This window comes from Chamaea fasciata, unplaced genomic scaffold, assembly GCF_029207755.1.
Source record: "Chamaea fasciata isolate MVZ Bird 193981 ecotype frontalis unplaced genomic scaffold, bChaFas1.0.hap1 SCAF_1, whole genome shotgun sequence".
In the NCBI taxonomy this organism is placed as follows: domain Eukaryota; kingdom Metazoa; phylum Chordata; class Aves; order Passeriformes; family Sylviidae; genus Chamaea; species Chamaea fasciata.
Window position 1 is genome coordinate 111,958,681 of NW_027094086.1, and position 23,561 is coordinate 111,982,241.

Below are 23,561 nucleotides of genomic sequence, written 5' to 3' on the forward strand. Positions count from 1 at the left end.
GAGCCTGAAAAAAAAACTGAACTGCACAAAGCACAAAGTTCTTCTGTCCTTGCTTTAAATCTTAAAAATATACCAACTGAATTTCACTTTAAAATATTTATCTGATAAAAATACTTTCCATTTTATTCCTTTTCTCTGTGCTGACTAAAGAATCCAACTAAGTATTTTCAAAGGTTAACTAAAACAAAAGATTAACAAGATATTTACCTGTGAAAACACACATTAATAAAACAATTGTTCAAAGCAGACATCTGTATATACAAAACAGATGTATGAACCTAATGTAGAGGCAATGTGCAAGATTGTATGTGCAACATTTTTGTGATTTCATGCAACGTTGCACAATGAAAACAGTCTAAGGCTCTTAGTAATTTTTAAATGTGTACTCAAGTGTACTCAAGTGTTGGCACAGCTTTCAGTTATTTTATGCTGACATACACACTACAATTTCATACAGAAAAAACATATCATTACATATTCAAAGACTTGCAAAGAAGCAAGAGATTTCATAGACAAATTAGCGAAATGGTTGTAAAGATCATGGAACAGCTAGCACAAATACTCTCCTTAGATAACTGATTCTTGTTGACTGGAATACTAAATGGATTTGGGGATAAGAAGAGTAAATGATTATTAGTTTTCAGTAAAATGCTACCAAGATCTAAATCTTAAATCCTTACTTACCCAGTGTCCCACAATGAATAAAATCTACCACTCCAAGGAGCAATATAACCTGAAAAAGAGAAGGAGGAAGAAAAACCTTTTTGCTGCCTAGGTTTTTAAATGCAATAATTTTCTACTCCCTCAAGTTATAACACAAACCCAAAGAAATTTTCATTGAACTTGTAATATATGTGAACCATACCTACTGCATTAGACAGGCTATAAAATCTACCAACCATGAAGCAAGCTGGTTTTAGAACACACTTACAGGATTACACTGTACTTGTTAAATACAATCTGAGTAACAAGACACGCACACTTCTAAAAGTCAAAGCAATCCAATGCTAAATATTTCTCAAATAATATGACAGATAGCAAACCATACTCTCTAAAGGGGTATAAGAAAAAGAAAACATAATTGATAAGAAAGTATTTCATTTTTTTGAAATGTCAGCAGGAAACTGGGAACACTCTACAGCCAAAACACAAACACTAAATGGAACGCTGGTTTCCTTTTATTTCTCTCCTGTGATTCCACTTCTGGCATGGAATATAAAAGCTGCTATTAGACATGCTGATAAGCTTTATATATTATTTTATAAAACAAGGCTTTTAGATAAGTTGAATATGAAAAGATGAAAAGAAACAGTATAATTATTAGATGAAAGATAAAATTATTGAAAGTTATTAGATGATTCTTAAATTTTTATTTCCACTTTCTTTGCAACTGTTTCCGCTCCTCCTGAAGACAGATACAGACAAGGAGAAGTAAGAGAAGGTTAAATCCTTTCATTATTAGCCAAGTTTTTGTGCATGACTCCGTGAGTCTTCCCTCTATCTTACATTCAAAATTAGTATAATCTGACTTGAAGGGTTTAGTTTAGTATCTAATTTAGACATTTAAATATTGTGGTTCATGTTCTAACACAAGACATATTCGGTTTTCAGATGAAAAAATTGTTCCCAATCCACCGTGTGCACACGAAGAAGGAACTGTCAGGACACAGGGAACTACTGGATGTAGAGGGCCTTCACCTGAAGGCACTGGAAGACTTGGCCAACATGAGAGCTACCCACCATCTTCACCTGTGTGATAAAGGTGCCTGATACCTGGGAATTTGCTACTGCTGCACCTCTAGGCAAGGCAGAAGTTATATGTGGGAACCTACAGGGTAGTAACCTGAGCTGCTGAAAAGACCATGGAACACAGCCTCCTGAAATACACTGATACATGTCTTCCTCATTGCTCATTTATAGCTGAAGAAGAACAGACAGGCCAAATGCACCACTTGACTGAAAACTGGCTGTCCTGACAAGCTCAAGGTAGTACACAGTGGATCAGGGTCCAGCTGGTGGTTCATAGAAAGTAAAAATATCCCAGAGGCCAAAAGGAACTGCGCTAAATTGAAAAGAGTGTCTGACATGCCTTGTGGCAGGCAGAACTTCAGTCCAAAACCTGAAGCTCATTCTTCCAGATGCTGCACCTAGGATAAAAGGTCCAGATGTGGGCACTCTCCTCTGCAAGAGGATTACTAAGAAAATCAAGAGATCAGAGCGCTGTGAGGTGGTCAGGAGCCCAAATCGCACAGCCTGTCAGGAGCTGTGGGAACAAGGCCTGTTCCAGTTGATGAAGCAGGGATACTGATCAGTGAATTTCAGAAGATGAAATCAACGCTTCCCAAGAACTGCAACAGAATACATATTGGGCTGCATGCTGAGATTAGAAACCAATTTTTGTTTTGATATGCCACTCTGAAAACTTTGCTAACTTATGCATGGAAAAGCAAATCAAACTACCATGTTTTAAAAGACTTTGAAACAAACAGAGATGCTAAGAATTCTTTTGGAGTAATGATATTGTAAGTAACAAAAATAAAACTGCTATTTAATAGTTCAAAATGTTGAAACAACTACTTTAGGCGAAACCAAATGCTGATCATCTGGCTTACAAGCTATAAAGGTAAATGAGTTTCACATTTATTTACCTGTGTATGTCAAATAGATGACACTCAGGAATACAGTACCAGCAGCTAGTGAGACGCCCAAGAAGAACAATGTCTGAAATTCTTGCTTTGTTAATCGGTCTCTCAGATACTGCAAAAATGCATAAGCCTGCAGCAGTGCAAAAACACCTATGGAAAGAGGAAAGTTGTTGTTTAAATGCTCAAAAGCAGTACAGCTGTTAAAGCAACCAGCATATTTGCCTATATTTGAATTGGAAAAATAAACATAAGGTACACCCTATCTAGAAACTAGTATAACATCCCTTTCTGACAAATAACCTTTAATACTTAATAGAGATGACACTTTCTTGAAAAAACAGAAACTTCCAATGACATAAAATATTCTAAAGGAGAGAATCACCTGAAAACCAGATTGCATTGATTATGGCAAAAACACAGGTTAACATACCTAGTTAGATGTGGTGAAAATTTGAGAGACAGACTTCAGGCAATACACAATGCTAATGCACAAATATACACAAACTAAGCTACTGAATAAAACAGGAGGAATTAATGAAAAAAATCCAAACCAATTAAGTATTAAGTCAACTGAGTTTTATAAAGTTAGTGTTGAAACACCAGAATTCACTGGTGAAGCACCCAACACCCTCAAAAAGGCTGTTCGGAGTTTAACATTAAACCCAGAACTTGGACATGGTATTTCAGTTATTGTTCATTTCACGGTATATAATCAGATCAATCCACTGATGAATCCCTTCAAAAGTGAAAATTCAATGCCGGCTGGCAGAGAAATAAAATGAAATGAAAGTGCATAGTCTTTCTTCAAATTAACAAAGAATTTGAGGTACACAATGAAATTTACTAGTTCTGAACTCCCAGAGAATGACAAAAATTCTATTCACTAAAAAAATGCAAAATTCTTCAGAATCCAAATATGGCTTGGTAATTTTTTTTCTTTTCCCATTACATTCAGATTGTACTTCCAATACATTTTGGAAGTATTTTTGCATTAAATTTTATTGATGGTCCCATCTCTGTCCCAAATACATTTTGGTAAGTGACTAAATGTGAGAAAAAACTTGGGAAATCCAGCACACTGAACTACATTGCACAAGCAGTGCATGCAGTTAAACTCAGTGTTAGCAGAGGTTATTGCTGTCAAGAAATCAAGATGTCTGACTGCCAAAAACTACTGAAAAATCAACTTAAATAAAAAAAAAAAACCAAACAAGACTGAAATCAGTTATTAAAAATCACCCTCCTGATTAGTAACTTAAGTAATTTGTATTTAACCTGCTTTGAAAAATTACACTAGACTGTAAACTCTAAAACCCAATCACTCAGTAAAAACTGAGTTACCAATAAGGAATTTCAATTGTACAATGAAGGCAACATTGCATTGCAAACCTGCAGAGATTATCAATGTCTAAAGTAAGTGCTTGTCAGAATGCTAACTGATCCAGTCTTATGGAAGTGTTTTACCTCCATTAGCTCACACACAAAGAGCTGTGAAAAATAATGTATCAGTTGGAAAGGAAACTTCCCAACAGACACTAAATTGTACCTTTTCCTTTAATAATTTGCTGTGTTAGCCTGTGTTTTTTCTAATAAAAGGAAACAAAGCTGCAAGTGTTTGAGGTTTTCCTGTGTTAAGCAAGCTGTTGAATGCAGAAGTTTCATTTTCTTACCTGCAGCTGCCATGTGTTCACTTGTTCTAATTGGCTGAAATCCCACAAAAGGTATCTGCATTGACAATATTAACCCCACAATGTAGAAAGTGCTATATGCTAGGAGAGAAAAATGTGAGGAGAGGGGAAGAGAAAGATGGGAACAAAATTAATACATGTTTGAAAAAGCACTGGCTCCATCTTCAAAGAGAAGTCCATCTTCTCCCTTAACTTCAGTGACAGCAAAACAGAACTGTACTATGCTAAATATTTCAGGCATCCTAATTACTTTTTTTTTCTTTGACTAGAATAAGGGTGTCTATTGCAACCAATTTTAGTGGATATAGCAGAGTATTGCTTTTCCTAATTGCGCTGGTTTTTCTCCCCCTAGGAAAATAAGCCGTTTACCTAAGATTCTCCAGCTTGAAAAAATTTTTCTCTTCTTATCTTGTTTTTGAGAGTCATGGATGTGGAAGAGCTCTCAAATAACAAGTGCCATAGGAAGCTTTCTATATGAGAAGAAATTGAAGGGACCAGACCTCAAACAAGCAAAACATGTAAGAGTCTACTAATTCTTTAGAAAATGCAAACAGGCACCATTGTTTAAACACAAGAGCAGAGGGAATGCAAGAAACAGAACAACAATAGAATTAAAAATTAATATTAAGCATATGTATTGATAGATTTGTATCAATCCTGGGGATTTATAACCCCCCAGGAAACAGAGGCCAAGAGCATAATTAACATTAACATTACTATTATTAATATGAATTCTTACTGCAGACACATTAACGTTCATATACTTTATTTTGAAAGGGGTTTTGGCCCTCAATATTACAGGGTGAAGAAGAGACGGAAAGGGAAGATAAAAATATCAGATCTGAAAAGCCATGATGCTGATTACATTTGAAGAAACCAGCCAACTTAAAGTCCAAATGAAGTTCTGTTCCTTCAGTGGCAAACAACAATTATCCACCTGTCAGATTTTTAAACTCCTACAAATCCTAAATCACTACCTGGCTCTAGATGGCCTGGATCTTACAAAGAGATCCCTGTTCTCCTAGAGTCCTTTACTAACCCATGAGATCAGTTCTGGGGAGTGCATTGTCGACCAGTCATTTCCATAGCACCTATGTGGTCTGGCTGAGGGATTGTGCTCCCAGGGCACTGTCTGAGTTGCAAACCAGTCAGAAGTGTCAGGGATGATATTTCCAAGCACTCGGTTTATTCTTTCAAGCACCAGTATTGCACAGCTTGGCCTAGCTACTCATCTATGCCCTCTTAGGTCACTGAAACGCATTTTTCCTGTAGGAAGCTCAATTTTTGAAGAATTCACTACAACATAAATCATTTACTGTACCAACCAACTGTTACAACACTGCCATCCTGTGGAAGTTCAATGATTGGCATAAATCACTACATTTACGGTGGTCTAACAAATGTGAAATCATCATTTTTAAGCCCAGTCCTGCAAGGGCTATACTTGCTATGTGCACTGTCCACCCTCACCCCAATCCCTTACTCCCACTTCTTCCAAAAAGCTGCATACTGCCTGGTACTGAAAAGATTTAAAAAAAAAAAAAAGTAATTTACACAACATGATGATTTTTCTAGGAACTTAGAAACACCAGAATGATGTATCATCACAAACTTTTCGTGTTCCTTTATATTCTACGGTTTGCACAATCTTTGCAAAAACAAGAAGTCAATTTCAATTCCTGCATGCTGTTCTTATGTTTGTAACTTTGACCAACTCCAGAACAAAACCATCCTGACCTACTGTGGATAAAGTCATTTTACAAAGAATTTAATTTGCAGTACACCACACAAAAACACTAAAGACCTACTGAAAAGCTTCTCCAGAGTGTATAACTGGCCAATACTTTCATATACTGGCCAACACTTTCAATTAATGGATTACAATCACCAGAAATAAACAATCAGACATGTTAGAATACAGAAGTAGTTGATATAAATATATGCCTGTTCACAGTCTGAATGATAAAATCCAAGACATATAGCAAGGAATCATTGAAATGAAGTTTCAAATTCTGGAAGATCCTCAAGCGTTTTATTAAATATTCTGATAATTATACAAAACCTAAAAAACTATATGACAAACTATAAAATTGGAGTGTGCAAACATAACATAAATCTATACCCTTACAAGTGTAAAACCATTTATGTTTTAAACATATGAGAAATTAAAGAGAGACTACAATAATAGAAAATAGTATCAATGGTTACTGTATCTGCATAAAGAGGTTATTCACCTCTCTGATAATACACTGGAATTGTAAACACTTATTCATAATGATTAAACTAGAGGATCTGAATGAAAGGCACTAGCCATTGTCAAGATGAAAAAATAAAAGCACAGCCTGAGCTTTCAAATGGAGGTAGCATCATCACTATTGATGCCAAATGGGTCAGAAGCTATCTGGCTAATAAAGTCATCTGCCTCCCAGCCCTAAAATATTTTAAAATTGGAAAACCCTTCACATTCTGGAAATTTTTACTCATTACATGATTCTGAATTACACTCCTTGATATACCAATCGTGTCCCATTAACCTTTTCCTTGGTGTATGAACACTCTCATGAAAAATACGTACCAGGAAACCACCACTATTTTTAAAAATTTGGTTCTGTCAAATACTGTTCTCTAAATTTATGTTATGTTGGATTAAACTTAACACAGCCTTTATAAAATGGCTCATGCTAGCTTGAAATAAATTTAAACAACTGATCTAGAGACTATAACCCTGAAAATTCTCCATAATAGTAAAAACAATGCAGACTTCACTAGCTATTGTCAGCTGACAATATTTTTCAAAAGTTTTAGTGGCACATGGGTAGTTTTTTAAGAATTATGTGACTGTTGCAGGCACAGTAGCAATTGCAACAGAAACTCCACAAATATCTTTCCTCTCTCTGTTTCAAGGAGCTTTTGTAAAATCTTCTCTCCATCTAAATTGTTTGGAGATGAAGCACACTTGAATTTCCTCTCAGAAGTGCTTGAACATTCTTACCTGTTTTACAAAAACATCCTGTTAAACAAACCTAGAAATGACACAGTAATGTGAGATATACAGACTTCTCTAGGGCTTCCCACAAAAGCTTAAATTAAGACAGCAGTTGCAATGAAACAGCAGAGCAGTGATCACATTTTCATTCTGACAACTCCATAGCAGCACATATCCCTCACTGCTGAAGGGCAATAACATCTCAAAACACTGTAGTTATTTGCAAAACAAACATCTGCCAAACCCTTTGATTTCTATGAACATGCAGTACCATTTTTCCCATATGAGTTCAAAGACTAGCTCATTTAAAGCTGAAAAAGCAAGAGCACTTATTTTTTATTGTTTCTGGCTACCATATTGCTTCAGGATTTTATAATTAGTTGATTTAATTTTCTCTTGCCTAATTCACAGAAATCAGAAAATGAAAATATTCAATAAAACAATTTTAAAAGGAAAACAAGATAAATTACTTTCCCCTTAAGTTAGCAAGAAGTAGTTAATGAAGAAGTTAAGTAATACTAACATTAAAAATTAAAGATGGGTTAGAGCTTTTTCTTTCTCTCTCTTTTTTAATTTTAATGAATTTCCAATTCTCAATTACATAGAGCAACGAAGAAGTATGGAAGCAATATTTATAGTTTTGATAACAAAATTCAAAACTGAACTTGAGTAAATTGAGCAATTATTGTGGCATATAATGGTTCATATATACGTACATAAAGTAATTTCTGTAGCAGGGACTAAAAAGCATTAAAATAATTAAAAGCACAAAGATAAAACAGTATTAAAATGAGGAATAAAAATAAATTTACAAATATGAAAGCTTGTGCTTACGCTTCAGCTCACGTTATGTTCTCCACCTACTTATGGTAAAGGCTTCACTTTAAAAATGTTCCAGCTAACTTCTACATCTCTGAATACCTGAATTGCTTATTAATTATTCCATTCACACACCTACATCATGGCCAACTGATTTTATTGGTAAAGTGTCAGTAAAAGCAGTTTACACAGTATTCAAATGTCAAGCAAATCAATAAAAAAGTTAGGCTCCCAGGATCCCTATTCACACATTTCTGAAACTGGAAGAAGGGCTGACCAATTAATCCAATAAAATTTTAAGGATTCCCATGAAGTGGACAGACTCTTACTGTGCACACCTTGTCTCAGTGATCTAAAACTTACATGGCTGCTTAAAAATTCCTATGTCTTTATCTATATGTTTGCAAAATTTCTGCTGTATAACTTTTAAAAATACCAATTATTTTATTTAATGAAAAGAAAAAAAAATATTAAAGGCACACATGCAATGCCTATTTAAAAGATATTAACAGGGTTCTTTTACATCAAACCACCCATTTTTCTTTCCCATGCACTAGAAAGGAAAAAATTAATTAGCAGCTACATATACAAAATTTTGGAAGTGTGAGTTGTTTCAACTCCTTATTTCCACGTTGTAGAAAATAACTGACTATAATCAGTACTCAAATTAAAACAACTCAATCTGATATGCAATTACTTTACACCCACTTGATATAAAACACATCAGTACAACAATTTTGTGTCTCATGATTAAGTATTTGAGAATGACTTTGAAATGAACAGAACTTACCAATGTAGACCCTCCTGCTGTATCTCTGCATCAGCAACAGAACAAACACATGTAGTGGAATAAGGTTGATGATGAAAACATAACCACCCCATGCAGAGACCTATGACAAATGGAACAGGAAATTAGATCTGAAAATATCTGCAAATTCTTAGGACGGGCCATGCTGGACATCTTGATGGTCTGACAAGAAAACACAAGGCCCATCTACATGAGCAGCCAGAACTACAACTAATACCACCAGAATCCTTCACAATATATATTATAAAAGAAAAACAAACCACAAAAAAGCCCATGTATCAGAGGTGTCTGAAATGGGCTGATGAATTTCCCAGGCTACCCTTCCTGGATCTCCTCCTTCCAAGCTAATCTGGTCATACAGGCAAACGAGAATGTGATGCTGGAAGCTTTTCCCAATGGCGAAGGCTGCAACATGAGGCAGCGGTAGGATCTGTAGGGTCTTGAGCTGGACTTTGATGATCTTTGTGGGTTCCTTCCAACTCAGGATATTCTATGATCTCACATAGGATCCAAAACTTTCTTTTGACAAATTTAGCACCATGCATTTTTTGCTGAGGACAGGGAACATTATCTCCAGGTAGAGAGGGGAAAGGGAGCAAGGTACACCTTCAGGAGCAGAACTCCAGGACTAGAGCAGCCAATGCAGGTTGCAGTATAAGGAAACAAAAGGAAGAATATGGATGCACATGAAAGCAGGACTGAGAACTGTGGAATGATATACAACAATATTATAGACATTGCAAACCTGTGGCAATAGGAGCTGTTGAGTAGGACTGCTATGGTGTACTTAGAACTGAAACACTACAGTGTTATTAACAGATCACTGATTGCTAGTTTAGGTAAGGATTTAATGAGCTATCATTACAATGTATCATCTAAATTTCTAACATATTTAGAAGGGCTAATATTGACTAGACAATCCGTATTTTAACACGTCCTCTTGTCAAATTACAGTCTAGACTTCTCCCATATGCACCATGCCTACCCCAGATCTTCATTTTTAGCATGCAGTAGCTAATGTGGTTTTCACTTTAATTGTACTTTAGGGTTTAGATTCATGTAGCTATTTTTAAAGCCCTAGAATCCAAAAAGAAACCCAAATTACTATGTTCTATAGAACAGATTCTAAAAAAACCAGGAGGCCAAGTATTACTGTCTTTTGACACTAATACTACAAACCCCAGCATTTCAAAATTTACAGTGAGCAATTCAGACAATGTGAAACAAGTAGAATAAAATAATCTAAGTTTTCTAGTAACTCATTTCAGATTAGCAAAGTCCTATTGCCTAATTACTTGTATGAAGTATCATGGTTTACACAGGTAAGTTTAGTTAATGGGAGAAAACACTGTATGAAGACAGGTAAGATAGAACAGAGTTCAAACATACAAATAGAACACTGCCAAATTCAGGGAAAGGTCTGAATGAAGGAGCTGGCAGTTGGCATGGACCAGGGACCTGCATTCCTAATTATCAAAATATGAACTCAAATCTAAGCACTGAAAATTATACTGAAGATGCACTTTGGAGCTTTTCAAACACATTGGCAAAGAGAGTGGAGACATGCTATTACTCCTACAGGTTTGCTTCATTGTAAAGCTTTCTTTTATTTTACCTCCTTGTCATGAAAAGCCATATGAAGCAGAAGCTGATGAAGTAAAATAAAGGCTAAAAATATAAATCCAAGGAGAAAACACCCTTCTCTACACTGAATGCAATGCAAGGCTATGAGTCAAAATACCACAGTGAGTTAGGTATATATTATAAGGCAGATTTAGTTATCAGGAAAGATTTGTCAGTTCATGCAGTATCCATTTGCCTTACAAGTTGCTCTCCAAACTTCCCATTCAAGGCCTGACTCTTACTACCTCAAAACTGTGATTTAACTTCCAACTTACACTGAAAATGACTAATTCCATGTAACAATGTAACAAATAGTACAATTATGCTTTGTCCTAAAAATTTACTCAAGACAAGTATCTAGAAGTATCTACCACAAAATTTTTTCTGAAAGGGAAATACAGTGTAGGGAAAGCCATCACCTATGTGGGATGAAGTAGATACAAGCAATAAAATTCTATCATCTAATCACTGAGCTTTGAAGCTAAGCTACAGATGAATCTGAACCTTTCACGAGCTGATAGAACTTGAAAGGAAAATAACATCATCCCCCATTTACATTCAAGGATTGATTGTCACGATGACATCCGCACACACAGAATTGCACACACAGAGGTTCTTAAGTTCTGATACCATGCACACACATGATCACATACTCTCGCATACAATCCCACACACTAAGATGGTAAGAACCTATTATTGCGTGATTTTTTAGCGGTAAAATTGTGGAAGTATTGTATTTGTTATCTATGCATTTATGAAGGCACCTTTAGAGAATCTTACCAATAAATTGGCACAATATAAAAAAAAGAGTGTGCTATATAAATATAGCAATTCAAAAACTTACTTGCAGCTTTTGTACTGCACTTAAAACACATACCAAAGCTACAGGACCTTTTCACTATAATGCCATATAAACAGCAATGCTGTGTATAAAGAAGTGGCTCTCTATTAAGCAATGTGGCAAAAAGGATGAGAAATGGAATGAAATAAATGTACTCTTAACAGGAAATAGCTATCTTTGCCTCTTTGGTGACAAACACAAGGCTATTATTTCCTATATTAACTGCAAAAGTCTCCCAGGAAACCAAATGGACATTAAAGCTAGAGGAAAACTAGACAGCATCCAGACAACCTTTGAATTAACCTTGACTTCAAGGCACATAAACCAATCCAGAAGTTCCTTGTTCTTGCAAACCTAGTTACCTGATGGTAGAAAACCAGTATTTGAGACCTCAGTCTTAATGCAATTAGCCTGGCTGTCCCACCACTGGCTATTTTGAGGATAATTTATTTTTCATACAGCCACACAAAGTTTATTAGTTAGGGGGAAAAAAAAAAAAAAAAAAGACGTTCGATTCAAACAGGAGAATTCTTCAAGTCTAAGGTTTCAGAACATGGAGGAGGGGGAAACCAATTCCCTCCATTTTTCTATTGGTTTTATCTCCTCATTTTTGCTACTGTTTTCCCCCTCTGTTAGCCCTTAGAAAAATCTCTGCAATAGCCTCCATTTGCACAGATCAAGAATGAAAAGGGCATTTATGATCATTTATTATGACATTGAAGTCATTCATCAGTTCTGGTGGTAAGCTTTACTTTATGGCATAATTACACACATAGAAATAGCTTTCAAAATCATACAAATGCAACTGTGTCCTTACTTTCTAAATATTCTGATTATTATTGCATTATAGTAATGACACACATACACATTAATATCAAAATTATACCTTAATTTACCTGTACCCAAATAAAAATCCAACTGAATCAGAGCACCTATTCACAGCATGGGTAAAATCTGTAAGTAAAGTTATTGTATTTCTAATTTTTTTCAAAAATTACTTTAATCACATTGATTTAAATACTTTACATATTACATTGTTTAGTCATACATTTAAGGTTTTAATATCAATACAAAGCAAAAATTTTATATTATGGCTCCAACAAAGATGAAAATATCTTTCTTCTCTTCTTTGTCAACATATGGATGATATAAGTTACTCAAATAGTTTAGCTATTATATATATAAAAGCCTTACCATGTAAAAGTAGGATAGACAGCAGCAGATTGTCCAAAAGACTGACCCAGTTTTCACAGACTTCACCTGGAAAAATAACCAAGTATTTATGAATGCCAAATCCTGGACAATACTCCAAAGTTTCATTCCGAAACAATTGTCAAGAGGACTTCTTTAGCCCACATCAAGTTATATTTTATGCTTCTGAACTGACGTCCATAAAATCGTAACACAAATGCAATTCTTTCACACACAAAACGAGGTTAGGTTTATTTCTCTAGCAAAAGCATACAATCCAACTCCATGCCTTAAGATCTGATATAGAAAGGTAGTTGCAATGGCTCTGTGCTACTTTCTCTGAGATGTTAGAGCACTTCATAATTCTAAGTGAAGACCATCCATGCCTTAATTGATCTGACATCCAACCTAACCCAACTCTGCCATTATTGACAAAATAGCTATTCTGTAATTTCAAAAAACTCAAGGTTAACAAGAGCATCCAGATCCTACTAAACGTTTAGCAGGATCCAGAAACTGCCCCAGGAATATGAATTTGTCTGAAACTGATGGGGGTGACTGTGGTGAGGCACAACAGGAATGAAGAATAGACATTAAAAAAAGCTAGAAAGTTGTCTGTAAAATGTATTTGATTCTACAAGAGTTCATGCAAACATTATTGCACTCTGCAGTTCAGTTAAATATGAATTCCACGAGAATAGAACTGCTATCATATCTCAGTTACTCTAAAGTAACAACACAGGTTGATTCTATTATTGTTATCGAACACGGCACACCTTCAGTTTTAGCTTATTCTAAAACCAGATTTTAAAAAAACTGCATTTAAGAAACACCAGTCACTCAGTCATGAAAAAATTCAATTCTCTTCCATCATATTCCTACCAACGATATCCCAAGTTTGAACTATTCTAAAGCTACAACATTTGAGAATATGCATCTGCTTATGGAACCCAGAACTCTTGATAAAATTATGGAGAAAGTTGTTGTGACCATGTACTTACATGGAGCCACTCTGAAGGAAAAATACAGGCATTCCAGAATACACAAGTGACAGTACCTTACAGTGTCTGTGCTGAATTAATAATACAGTTGTCCTATTTTTGTTATTTCCAAAGTAGGTTCAACAGTCCAGAAAATCTCCAGCTTCCCTAAACTCCCTCCTGCAAAAATGCCCTACAGATGAAATTCAACACAGACTAAGGAGAGGCAGACATGCTGCTTTAGCAAGCAGGCAAATTAAAAGACATATGACTGTTTTTTTAAGCACACAAGTAACACTAATATCTGACTCTAGACAGCTTTGACTATTTAATTTGAATACTTAACTCAAAGCCCAGACCCTCCATACATTCAAAAGTCTTTCCAGAAGACAAGTCAAAGCACTTCTATTCAGAGTCTACTGCTTTTCACCAGCTATATAAGGAGGCTAACATCTGATGCAGACAATACTAATACCTCCAAACCAAAAAAACAAACAACCTCTCTGTTTGCTTTGAATTTATAGACTCATCATCATTTTTGTTACTATAGGACACACATACTTCAGTGGAACTGTGCTTTTACACAGCAAACTGAAGAGCATGATTATGGAGTGGTTCAGATCATGTGACTTCTCAGTACTTGCCTAATCAAGAGCCAAGGAAGAGCGATGAGAGGGAGGAAAATATGAATTCAATGGATTCTAAGAAAATCAGTCACTTGGTTGGAGGAGGAACCAAAAAACCTTCCCAAAGCAAAAGACTCAGCAATTACTTACCCATAAATAGTATGTGAACTGCAGTGCAAAAATAGCTATGCCTTCATTGTCAAACGATCCTGCTACTGATCGGGATATGTAACCTGGAACTATGGCGATAAAACAGGCAGCTAAAAGCCCTGCTCCCTGGTTCCACAGTTCTCTGGTGAGCAGGAAGGTAGAAATAGCTGTAAGGCCGCTGAAAACTGGTGCTAGAAACACACACACATCTCTTATATGGACTGTCACATTTAGCATATTTAAAATCCAATGTATAAGGCCTGCTGTCACCATCAGCCCTGGGTATACCTACATGGAGATAAAAACCAAAACAAACCAAAACACTTGGTTATTACAGAAAACTATCATGGTAGGTTTGTTTACATAAAACTTGCAATGAAAATAATTTTTAAGCTGATATAAGCAGTGAGTATTAGCATAAGCTAACAGAATTATTTTAGTACCACTTTAATCATGTTTTGATTAATCAACACAACTGAATACCCTAGGCTCTTTTAATTTTATCCAAATGCTAACAATAACATATAATCTACTTCATAAATGAACGAGCAGCATACAGGTAATATTCCATCTTACCTGACATTTATCATATAATGAAAATAATTTGTCATTAAGGTATGGAAGCAGAAACTGAAATCTACAAGAGAATTTCTAGTCAGCTACCAGTTTTAAGGAAAAAAAAATCAAGCCCTAAAAGCCTAAGCCATCAAGAACAAACCCAAAATTTCCCAGTCATATCCATTTTCCTTTAAAATATATCATGCTATTCTTTCACTTCTTGGTACCACTGGGGAAAGAAAATGTGCTTCATCAAGATTTAATTTTTTAAAGTTAATGGTCAGTCAATTAAGTACTATATTTTTGCTAGACATCTGTAGATATCTTTGGATATGAAGAATTAAAACAAAGTCCTGTAAAATTGAATGAAGATGTGCACCAGGAAAGGTAGCATAGACTTACGTGAATCTATTGAAACCACCATAGAATATTGGAGAACTTTAGAATATTCTTAATAGGAATTCTACCCTCCCACATTTATCAACATTAGAAAAATCAATACATCCTAGAAAAATTAATATGTACTTCACCTGACTTAGTTTCTTTCAAAAACTAAGAAGGGCATTGTACTAAATTAAATTAACAGATGACTAAACATTCCCCTGCATATATTTGAATTCTTCTTCCTAAGAGATTTTATTTTGTATAAGACAGGTATGGAAAACATGCACTTACATGTTGCATAAAGTGTCCAGTATCTCTAAGACACTAAAACAAATGGTGATCTAACTGCTACAAAAAACTTGCAAATGCCTTTAAGTGGTACATACACTATCATTAAAAAGCTTTGATGAATTTTCACACATTAAGAAACATATGGCTGCATTACTTTAGTGTTACTAAAACTATTTCAATGAATATTTGCATTCTGATTTGAAAACATTGTTTCCTGCCTTGTAACTTGCACTGATACCAATATTAACTGGTCCTGATGCTTCATACAGGTGCCACACTGATCTAATTTCACAAGGTCTTCTCCCAGTCAAATCCTAACTTTTTTTTCCATACATACATGAAATCTACTCGGCATACATCATTGGATTAAAACTTGTACCTTAAGAAATATAGGTAATGATTTAATTTTTTTTTAATGTTTTTCCTTTTTTGATTTCATATACCAGAATCACAGGAGTCATAATACCCTTATTTGTTACTATTAGAATTTCTTATGTAAGAAGTTCTGTATTTCTTGGTCACAATGTGCTACTGGATAAAGATTAAGGCATTTTGACTTACTCGTTTCTGCAGTTAAAAATTAAAAACACCTCGATCTTCCCTCTGCAGCAATTTGACAATTAAAACACATTTTATTAAGATTCTCCTTTTATCGACATCAAATTTGTACTGAAAGTTCAAAAAACTTCCTGAAAAGTCATCTTTAGTTATTTTTTACTTATTAAATGTATTTTAATAAATTTATTATTACGATACTTACAGTTCCACCTACTATTCTTCCTAGTGGATACCATGCTCTTTCGTCAAACCAATTTAAAAATTCATAAAACCCATGAGATGCAAGATGATGTGTTGATCTATAGTTAAACCTAGAAAGAAACAGAAGAAGGATAAGATAAAAATATAGAACTTTAGCATCTCATTTACTATATAAGTACAATGGTCCTCTCTAAATCTGCCGAGTTTTAAAGTAAATTACTAAGTTCTCGGCTACTAACAACTGTATTTCCTCCACTTTTTACAGCCAGTGCATATACCACAGATGAGAGTTTTTGGTGAGTTGGTTTTTGTGTGTAAACACTGAAAGGTTTTCTTTCACTCTGATAAATACTCTGGCTATTTTTTTTTATTTCTTTCTAAAACAATTAATTTTAAAATATAATCTATCACATGCAGTCAATGCAAGACTCCCGTTCTGAGACAAGACAGCTATGTGCTACATTTGCTGCTGCCCTACTTCATGTAAAATTGACAGGTGACGCATTCAATAACAGGCAACAGGAATCAGTCTTTGTTCACACTATCAAACTAATCGCCTTCTTTCAATCAGTAAGAATTTACACAATGTAGAACCTCTGTAGATGAAGTTTCATCTTCAAAGTTTATGCATTCTCTGCTCCAGAGAATTTCTTGTACAACAAAAGGTCTCTCATGTACACCTTCAGTTCAGTCTTCCACACTGTATAAAAACCATTAAAAAACACCAACAGACCACTATTAAGGCTTTCATCTTCCACCTTTCTGGCACAAAATATCTCAAACATCCAATAACAAAACTTTTAAACTATTAAAACATCCATTAGTTCTTGAAATTAGGTATCAGGCTGCAAAAAGCACTGCAGTGCATGTTATCCTAAAACAGCAACTCTTTAATGATCATTCATTCAAAGGCCAAACTGAAAAGGCTACAGATACTGAAAATGTGAAGCTTTGTACAGAAAGTTTAGGTAGAGAAAATCCTGGGTGAACACAACTTCCAAAACAAGCAATATTCACAAAGCCAACCCTTCTAATAGATGTGAAATTCATTCGCTAAAGATGTATTAAAGATTTTATTCATTAGTTAAGTAGAAGTTGACGACTAAATGGAACACCACAAAAGTTTAGATGGCCAAACCACCATGAAAGACTTCCAAAGACACTGCTAGAATTCAAGCCGAGAAATGCTCGTGTGTGTTCTTCTTTTTATCTATTTTACGGAAGTATCCTCTTATATCAGAAATATACATCCCTTCTAACAAATTTTTTAAAATAAATCGAGTTCTTTTGCATATCTAGGATTCCCAAAATATCACAGGTTTACTTTGAACCAATTCATTTCCACAGAATAAAGCTAAGGTTATTTAAGACTGCAAACCTCATCAAGTTCCTAATTGTTTAATCAGTACAGGAAGTATCTGAAATAAAGCCACATTGAGGTCATGAGCAGATTTCTTCATCTATACAGTAGAAGAACAAAAAGAACTGAAATTCAGGTTCAGATGTCAGCAAATTTGCATGTTTCAAGTGTCTGAACTATCACAGCATCAATCATATAATATTAAAAATAAGTTAATAATGAAGAGTGAAGTATTTTCAGGAACACTCTCTTACATCTGTTAAATAAGCAGTTATATAGGATACATTAACTGATAAAACCATGGCCTTTCAAAAGTCATTAGTCATGTTTATATAAGAAAATTCACACGAACATCAGTCATTCTGACCTAGAAATCTTCGATTCAAACAGCAATGTGACATTGGTTTCTAATAAGCCTACAACTATTCCCATTTGACTAGATTTCTAAATATTAATTAATTCTACAGTTCTGAACTGCCAACTCTAATGTGATTTCTGAAATGCTGTACCTGTAAAATTAGCCTCTTATCTTAGTATAGCAAGGTCTGTTGTTAATTCGTTTAGTGCCCTGTGCCTGCAGTATGGCATGTAACGAATCAGGAGTTTCATATTGCACAGGACACAGAGAATCCATCCAGCTACAGACTGAACTGAAAACACCAAAAACCCAGTCAATATTGTTACCCTAGAACTTTTAAAACAGAACGAGAAAGATGTTTACTAGCGTGGATTACTTTTGGATTTTTAAATCGTGACTCAAAATCACAGAGGCTACAAAAGCATGACTAATGTTTACTTTTACAGCATCAAAAGATTAGTTAAACAAACGAAATAGGCAAGAAGAATACATATTGACATTCTCTTCATGTTTCCAAACAGCAAAGCTTTGTAACTAACTTCAGAAGGATGCGAACAATTGTCCTGAGCTTTGGCAGCATCCCATTAAGTCTTTAATAAGAATGAATTACCACTCAAAATTGAAATGCAACGTAACAGCATTTTACTTCTACCACTTCAGAGGTAACAATTTAATCTTTCCTCCTAATATACTCTTAGACAGACACAAATCTATTAGCCCTTCTTTCAAAAAGTGATTCTTTTGCCACAGATGAAAGCATGCAGTGACAGTTGGGCATGTCTTCACAGCATAAATTACTGGCAATACTATAGTACATTCGTTTTTCACTGTGAGAAGACCTGTAAGTGAGAATAAGAAACAACCTTCTAGATACAAAAACAACAACAAAAACATTTAGAAGTTTAATTCAGCACCTCACTTTGACTTAAAAAAGTGCCCACTTCACCTCCCACTAGGCTACCTGCAAGCAAAAATAAGTTTAAGTGCCAACACGAACATATGCACACATGAGGAAAAGGTTGCTGTGATGTTGCATATCAAAGCCAGCTTCAGGCATGGACAAACTGGCAGCAATTGGCAGTGCACCAGACAAAAGTATAGTCTGGTAATCGTCTGGTGATGCCAGTATTATGGTCTGATACCACTTTGCCCTTCACTGCACTTTTCTCCTTTAAGGGACAAGCCTGAACCTTGTGGAACTATTTCCCTTTAAGCTAGAATGGAGAGTGCTGCTAACAAACAGAAGGCTTCACAAACCAGTCACACCATCTTATGATCTTGGTACTTTTCAAACTGTGCTTAAAATGCAGCACAGTGGTACTGTATTTCTACTGCAATGCTATCACAATACCTGCAACTATCTATAGGTTTCACAGGGGTGTAAAATAGCCCTGGAAAATATTAGAAAAACTGCCAACTCCCACGCATCTGGGAGATTCAGGGGCTGCAGCTGAGGGAGGAATCACAATGGAGGCAAGAACAGCCAGTGCAGAGTAGGGATTGCATGTCAGGTTTGGGGTCACTGCCTGCCCCAGTTCTTCCACTTGCAGCAGCAGCAAGGTGATATTGCTGGTTTTAATCCAGCCCTCCTTCTGACTTACTCCATCTTATCCAAGAAGACACTGGAACTGAAGTACACTGCTGACTAGACAGTATGCAGCACGATGTGACAGAACCAGAGCAAAGGACAGAATCCCTTTTCCGCCACCCTCAACCCTCACATCCATCCAATCTTGAGGTATGGAAACAGATCACCCATTTCCCAAGATTCCCTCTCATCTTCCCTCACCTCCTCGAGGCAAGCTGATTTGAAACAGACCCGAGAAGAATAAAGAACAAAATTATGTGAAGCACATGTTAATTAAATACTTAGCTAGAAAAACTGAGTTAAATATTCAAGTTCTCAGTCCATGCTGTGAAGAAGATACATGCTTGCTAATATTCAGCTAAGGGCCTGACACCAGGAAGCGCTGACTTATTTTAGTTGACATTCTAGGAGGAAAAGTGATGCTCTGCTGTTCTCCTTGCCTCTTTCTGTCATGTCTGTAGTTTGAACTATTTCCTTCTCCAAGCTAAGCTTTAAAGGAATAAACAATCCTAAGTCTTTGTACATTTCAGAATTCAATGTCCCAACCACCAAACTAGGCTGGTATTGTAGTTTTAGGGGGGATGCTCTAATGATCACCTAAGTGCTCTGTGTATGGTACCATTAATTTTGTGGCACTGTTGGAGATACCTACATTACAGCTGGTTCAGTAGACAACTGGAGATAAGTTAATAAAAATACGGTTCCCATTTCATATATTTTAACATGGAACAGAGTATAAGCAGCTACAGCAAAATAACTGAAATAGAGGCATAATCTTTTTTTTAGTAGCAACATTAATTTACAAAGTTTAACTAGGCAACTTGTAAAGCAAAGCCTGTGAAATTTTCACCTACATATTATACATAATCTTAACTATCTGCTCATGCTTGGGTTTGATTTTTATTCCTTGCTATGAACTGCCTTTTTGACGACACAAGGCAATACTGTAGGATGATTACTTAATGCTAGTCACAGCAATCACTCTCTATCCAGGAGCTACAGAATTCTCCAGCACTTCACAGCAACAATTACTGCTATATTTATAAAGAGACGTCTTTGACGTTCCTAGGTTTAGTATTTCCTTGACAAAGTACTATTTAAGGTGAGTATTAAAATAAAATTCAGCCTACTGAGAAATAAGAACATATAGAAAAGAACAGCACATGTATGGCAATACAGTTACTTCATCCAGATCTTAACAACACTTAAGGCAAATTACACTGACAGCAATGGAATTCATATGACCCCCTCCATTCCAAGAGAGTGCAAGATCAGTGTGCTGCTTCTTGTGGGAATGGTGACTGTCTAAACCCCAATCAATTTCATGCTATTATTGCCCCATCATCTAGACTTTTTATCCAGCATTTTACAGCCATCTGAGAATATGTTATCTCCTTACAAGCAGAATCTGTTGAAAATTTTCTAAGCCTTCAATTAAAAAGGCTTCTGTGCTCTAAAAGTCTTCAGCTGCAGATGCACAAAATTTTCACATCTGCAAACTCAGAAAAATGACAAGAAGCAAACTGTGAACATTACAAGCTATCTGAATAATTCTAGGAGTCAGTTTTTAATGCAAATGTAGATTACAGAATCAATTTGGCCATACAGAATCTAATTAGAGATGGCAAGTTGAGATTCTTGAAAAAGATAGTTGCAGATTTGACTCCATACCCGACATATTCTTTGCATCCAAAGGAAGAGTATATTCAGCAACACTTTAAGGAAAATCTAATGAGAAACTTCAGTAACTTCCACTGAAACAAAGACATATATATACAGTATTCCAAATTAAATTTTAAAACACCTGCTTGCCCACAGACTATACTACAAGCATAACATCATGCAAGTCTCATTCTGAGCTCTCTATCTGGAAATGAGCAATTAACACAATGAGTTCTGCAAAAGGTTTTTAAAATGGAAGTGTAGCACCCATCAATCACATAATGAATTCAAGGCACTACGGAAGTCTTTCTCATGTGGAAAATTTTGACTTGTGTTGTGTTTATAACCTTGGTAAGTGTGCATGGACATTTAAGCCATTTTCAATTAATCAAGATTAGAATTCTGGAGCAGCAATACCTACAGGCAAAACTACTTACAACATGTAAAGAGCCTTTCCAAGTGCCCACAACCTAAACCTAAGGTGTTAGACCTCACAGTAAGACTGGAGAAAACATACACCAAGCTCTACCTCTATAGAGGGTGGTCCTCTGTTTAGCTGAGCCAAAACTGACATAACTGCAAAATGGAAGAGCAACCAGGCAATTTTATTTCAGAAAAATCTCACATTCCTTTCTTTTTAACTTAAATTTATGTCAGTGGAATGGTTTTATTAGGTCCTAAGTCTAATACATACACTATATGATTTGTCCCTAATTAGTGCATTTATATACTTTAGTCCTTATGTAACCACAAATCTTTTTTTCTGGAATTTCTCTGGATACAGACCTACATGTTTTTGTGGGGAAGCTGTTATCACTTTGCATACTCAAGCTTCTGTACCTCACCGGACAGCAATCACCCCGGGAGTCATGAGCACATGAACTCTACCCCATCTTTCACAAGGGACACAGAACAGGTTTGCACAGTTCTTGCTAAACTTGATTGAAAGATGATTATTAAGACAAGTCCACCAGAGAGAAAAAGTAAAAGCTTTGACTGATGCAAAGTTTAATATCATCCTAATTCTGATGGGTTTAGGGGGTTCAATATGCAATTTTTGATTGTTTAGTCTTTACATTTTTGTATCAAAATATCTGAATACGTAATTACTCTTAGCATTCTGAGATATCAAGTATTTGTGATAGCTCCCGAGACTACCTTATTTAGAGAGGCTCAAATGATCTGTAGGGGTTTTTAAGGAAGTAGGGCCATTTGAAAAGAGAAATACGTGTCCTTCAAGCTGACTGTCAATCACAAGCCTTTGACAAAAGAATCGGCAGCAGTACTGCAATTCTGAGTTTCCTCAGGTTCAAAACTGGTCATGGACCTGCTTCTGATTTCAGATTTCCTAACTCTGGACAGACCCACCCACTCAGAAAAATGTGGCAAAGGCTTCCTTATTATATTAAGATTAGTAAGAATGATGATATAACAAAATGGCAGGAAATTTTGCAGTGATGTGGCTACCTAACTTCAAAAACGATGGAAATTTCGAGTCAAAGGAGGAAGAAATTTTTGTTCCTGGAATCCAGTTGAGAAACAAAACTTTTCCTTTTTGTAATATATTTAGAATAATCCCTGAACATTAGCCAGGAGAAAGCTAAGGCAGAAAAAAAAGCGGACGACAATCAGCAGGGCATCCTTTTTTTCAGGCCCAACATACAACTAAGCTCAGTGGAAATCCTGAAGAATACCAGAATGTTTATAGAATAACCATTAAGAATTACCATTAAGAATATCAGAATTTCCCCAATGTGTTTAAGAAGGATTACAGCCTTCCTACTGCCACTACTTGGCATGGTATTTTCCCTGCCTGCAATAAGATGTTACGCTTAGCAAGTGCTAAAATCAGGAACTGCACGCTGCCAGTAGCTTAATGATATAAAATTCTACAAGGAGCATATAGTCACTCAACTTCTTCAGAGAACCCAGGGCACCTCCAGTATTTTTGCTAAGAAACTGTGAGCTTTTGAGAGCCCTCCATGATCACAATTTGTATTTTTCACACAATATACCACCATCTGAAATCACGATATGCTTCCCATCACCACTGTAGTGGGTGTATATCTGTCTACAACTTCAGACACTTCCCCTGATGCCTATTAGATTTTTTATTACTTTTTCTCTGTCTTGCTTTTGAACTATTCCATATCTCAAGGCAAATTATTATGAAAAGCATTGGTTTTATCAATATTAAAAGGCATGCTTTGCCAGTGAATTCTGCCATTCATAACATGTAACAAC

The 23,561-nt window shown here is 35.6% G+C and overlaps 1 protein-coding gene across 1 annotated transcript in view; it reads right to left on the reverse strand.

The window, feature by feature from the left end:
* The window catches only part of STT3B (STT3 oligosaccharyltransferase complex catalytic subunit B), a 51,027-nt gene that overhangs the window by 12,398 nt on the left and 15,068 nt on the right, over positions 1-23,561 (reverse strand). Inside the window, exons 2-8 of the mRNA XM_066194020.1 lie at positions 16,351-16,459; positions 14,358-14,645; positions 12,605-12,670; positions 8,929-9,028; positions 4,316-4,414; positions 2,649-2,795; positions 685-733 (exon numbers count right to left, since the gene is read on the reverse strand). Coding sequence (XP_066050117.1) covers positions 685-733; positions 2,649-2,795; positions 4,316-4,414; positions 8,929-9,028; positions 12,605-12,670; positions 14,358-14,645; positions 16,351-16,459 — 858 coding nt within the window. The remainder of the gene's footprint in view (positions 1-684; positions 734-2,648; positions 2,796-4,315; positions 4,415-8,928; positions 9,029-12,604; positions 12,671-14,357; positions 14,646-16,350; positions 16,460-23,561) is intronic.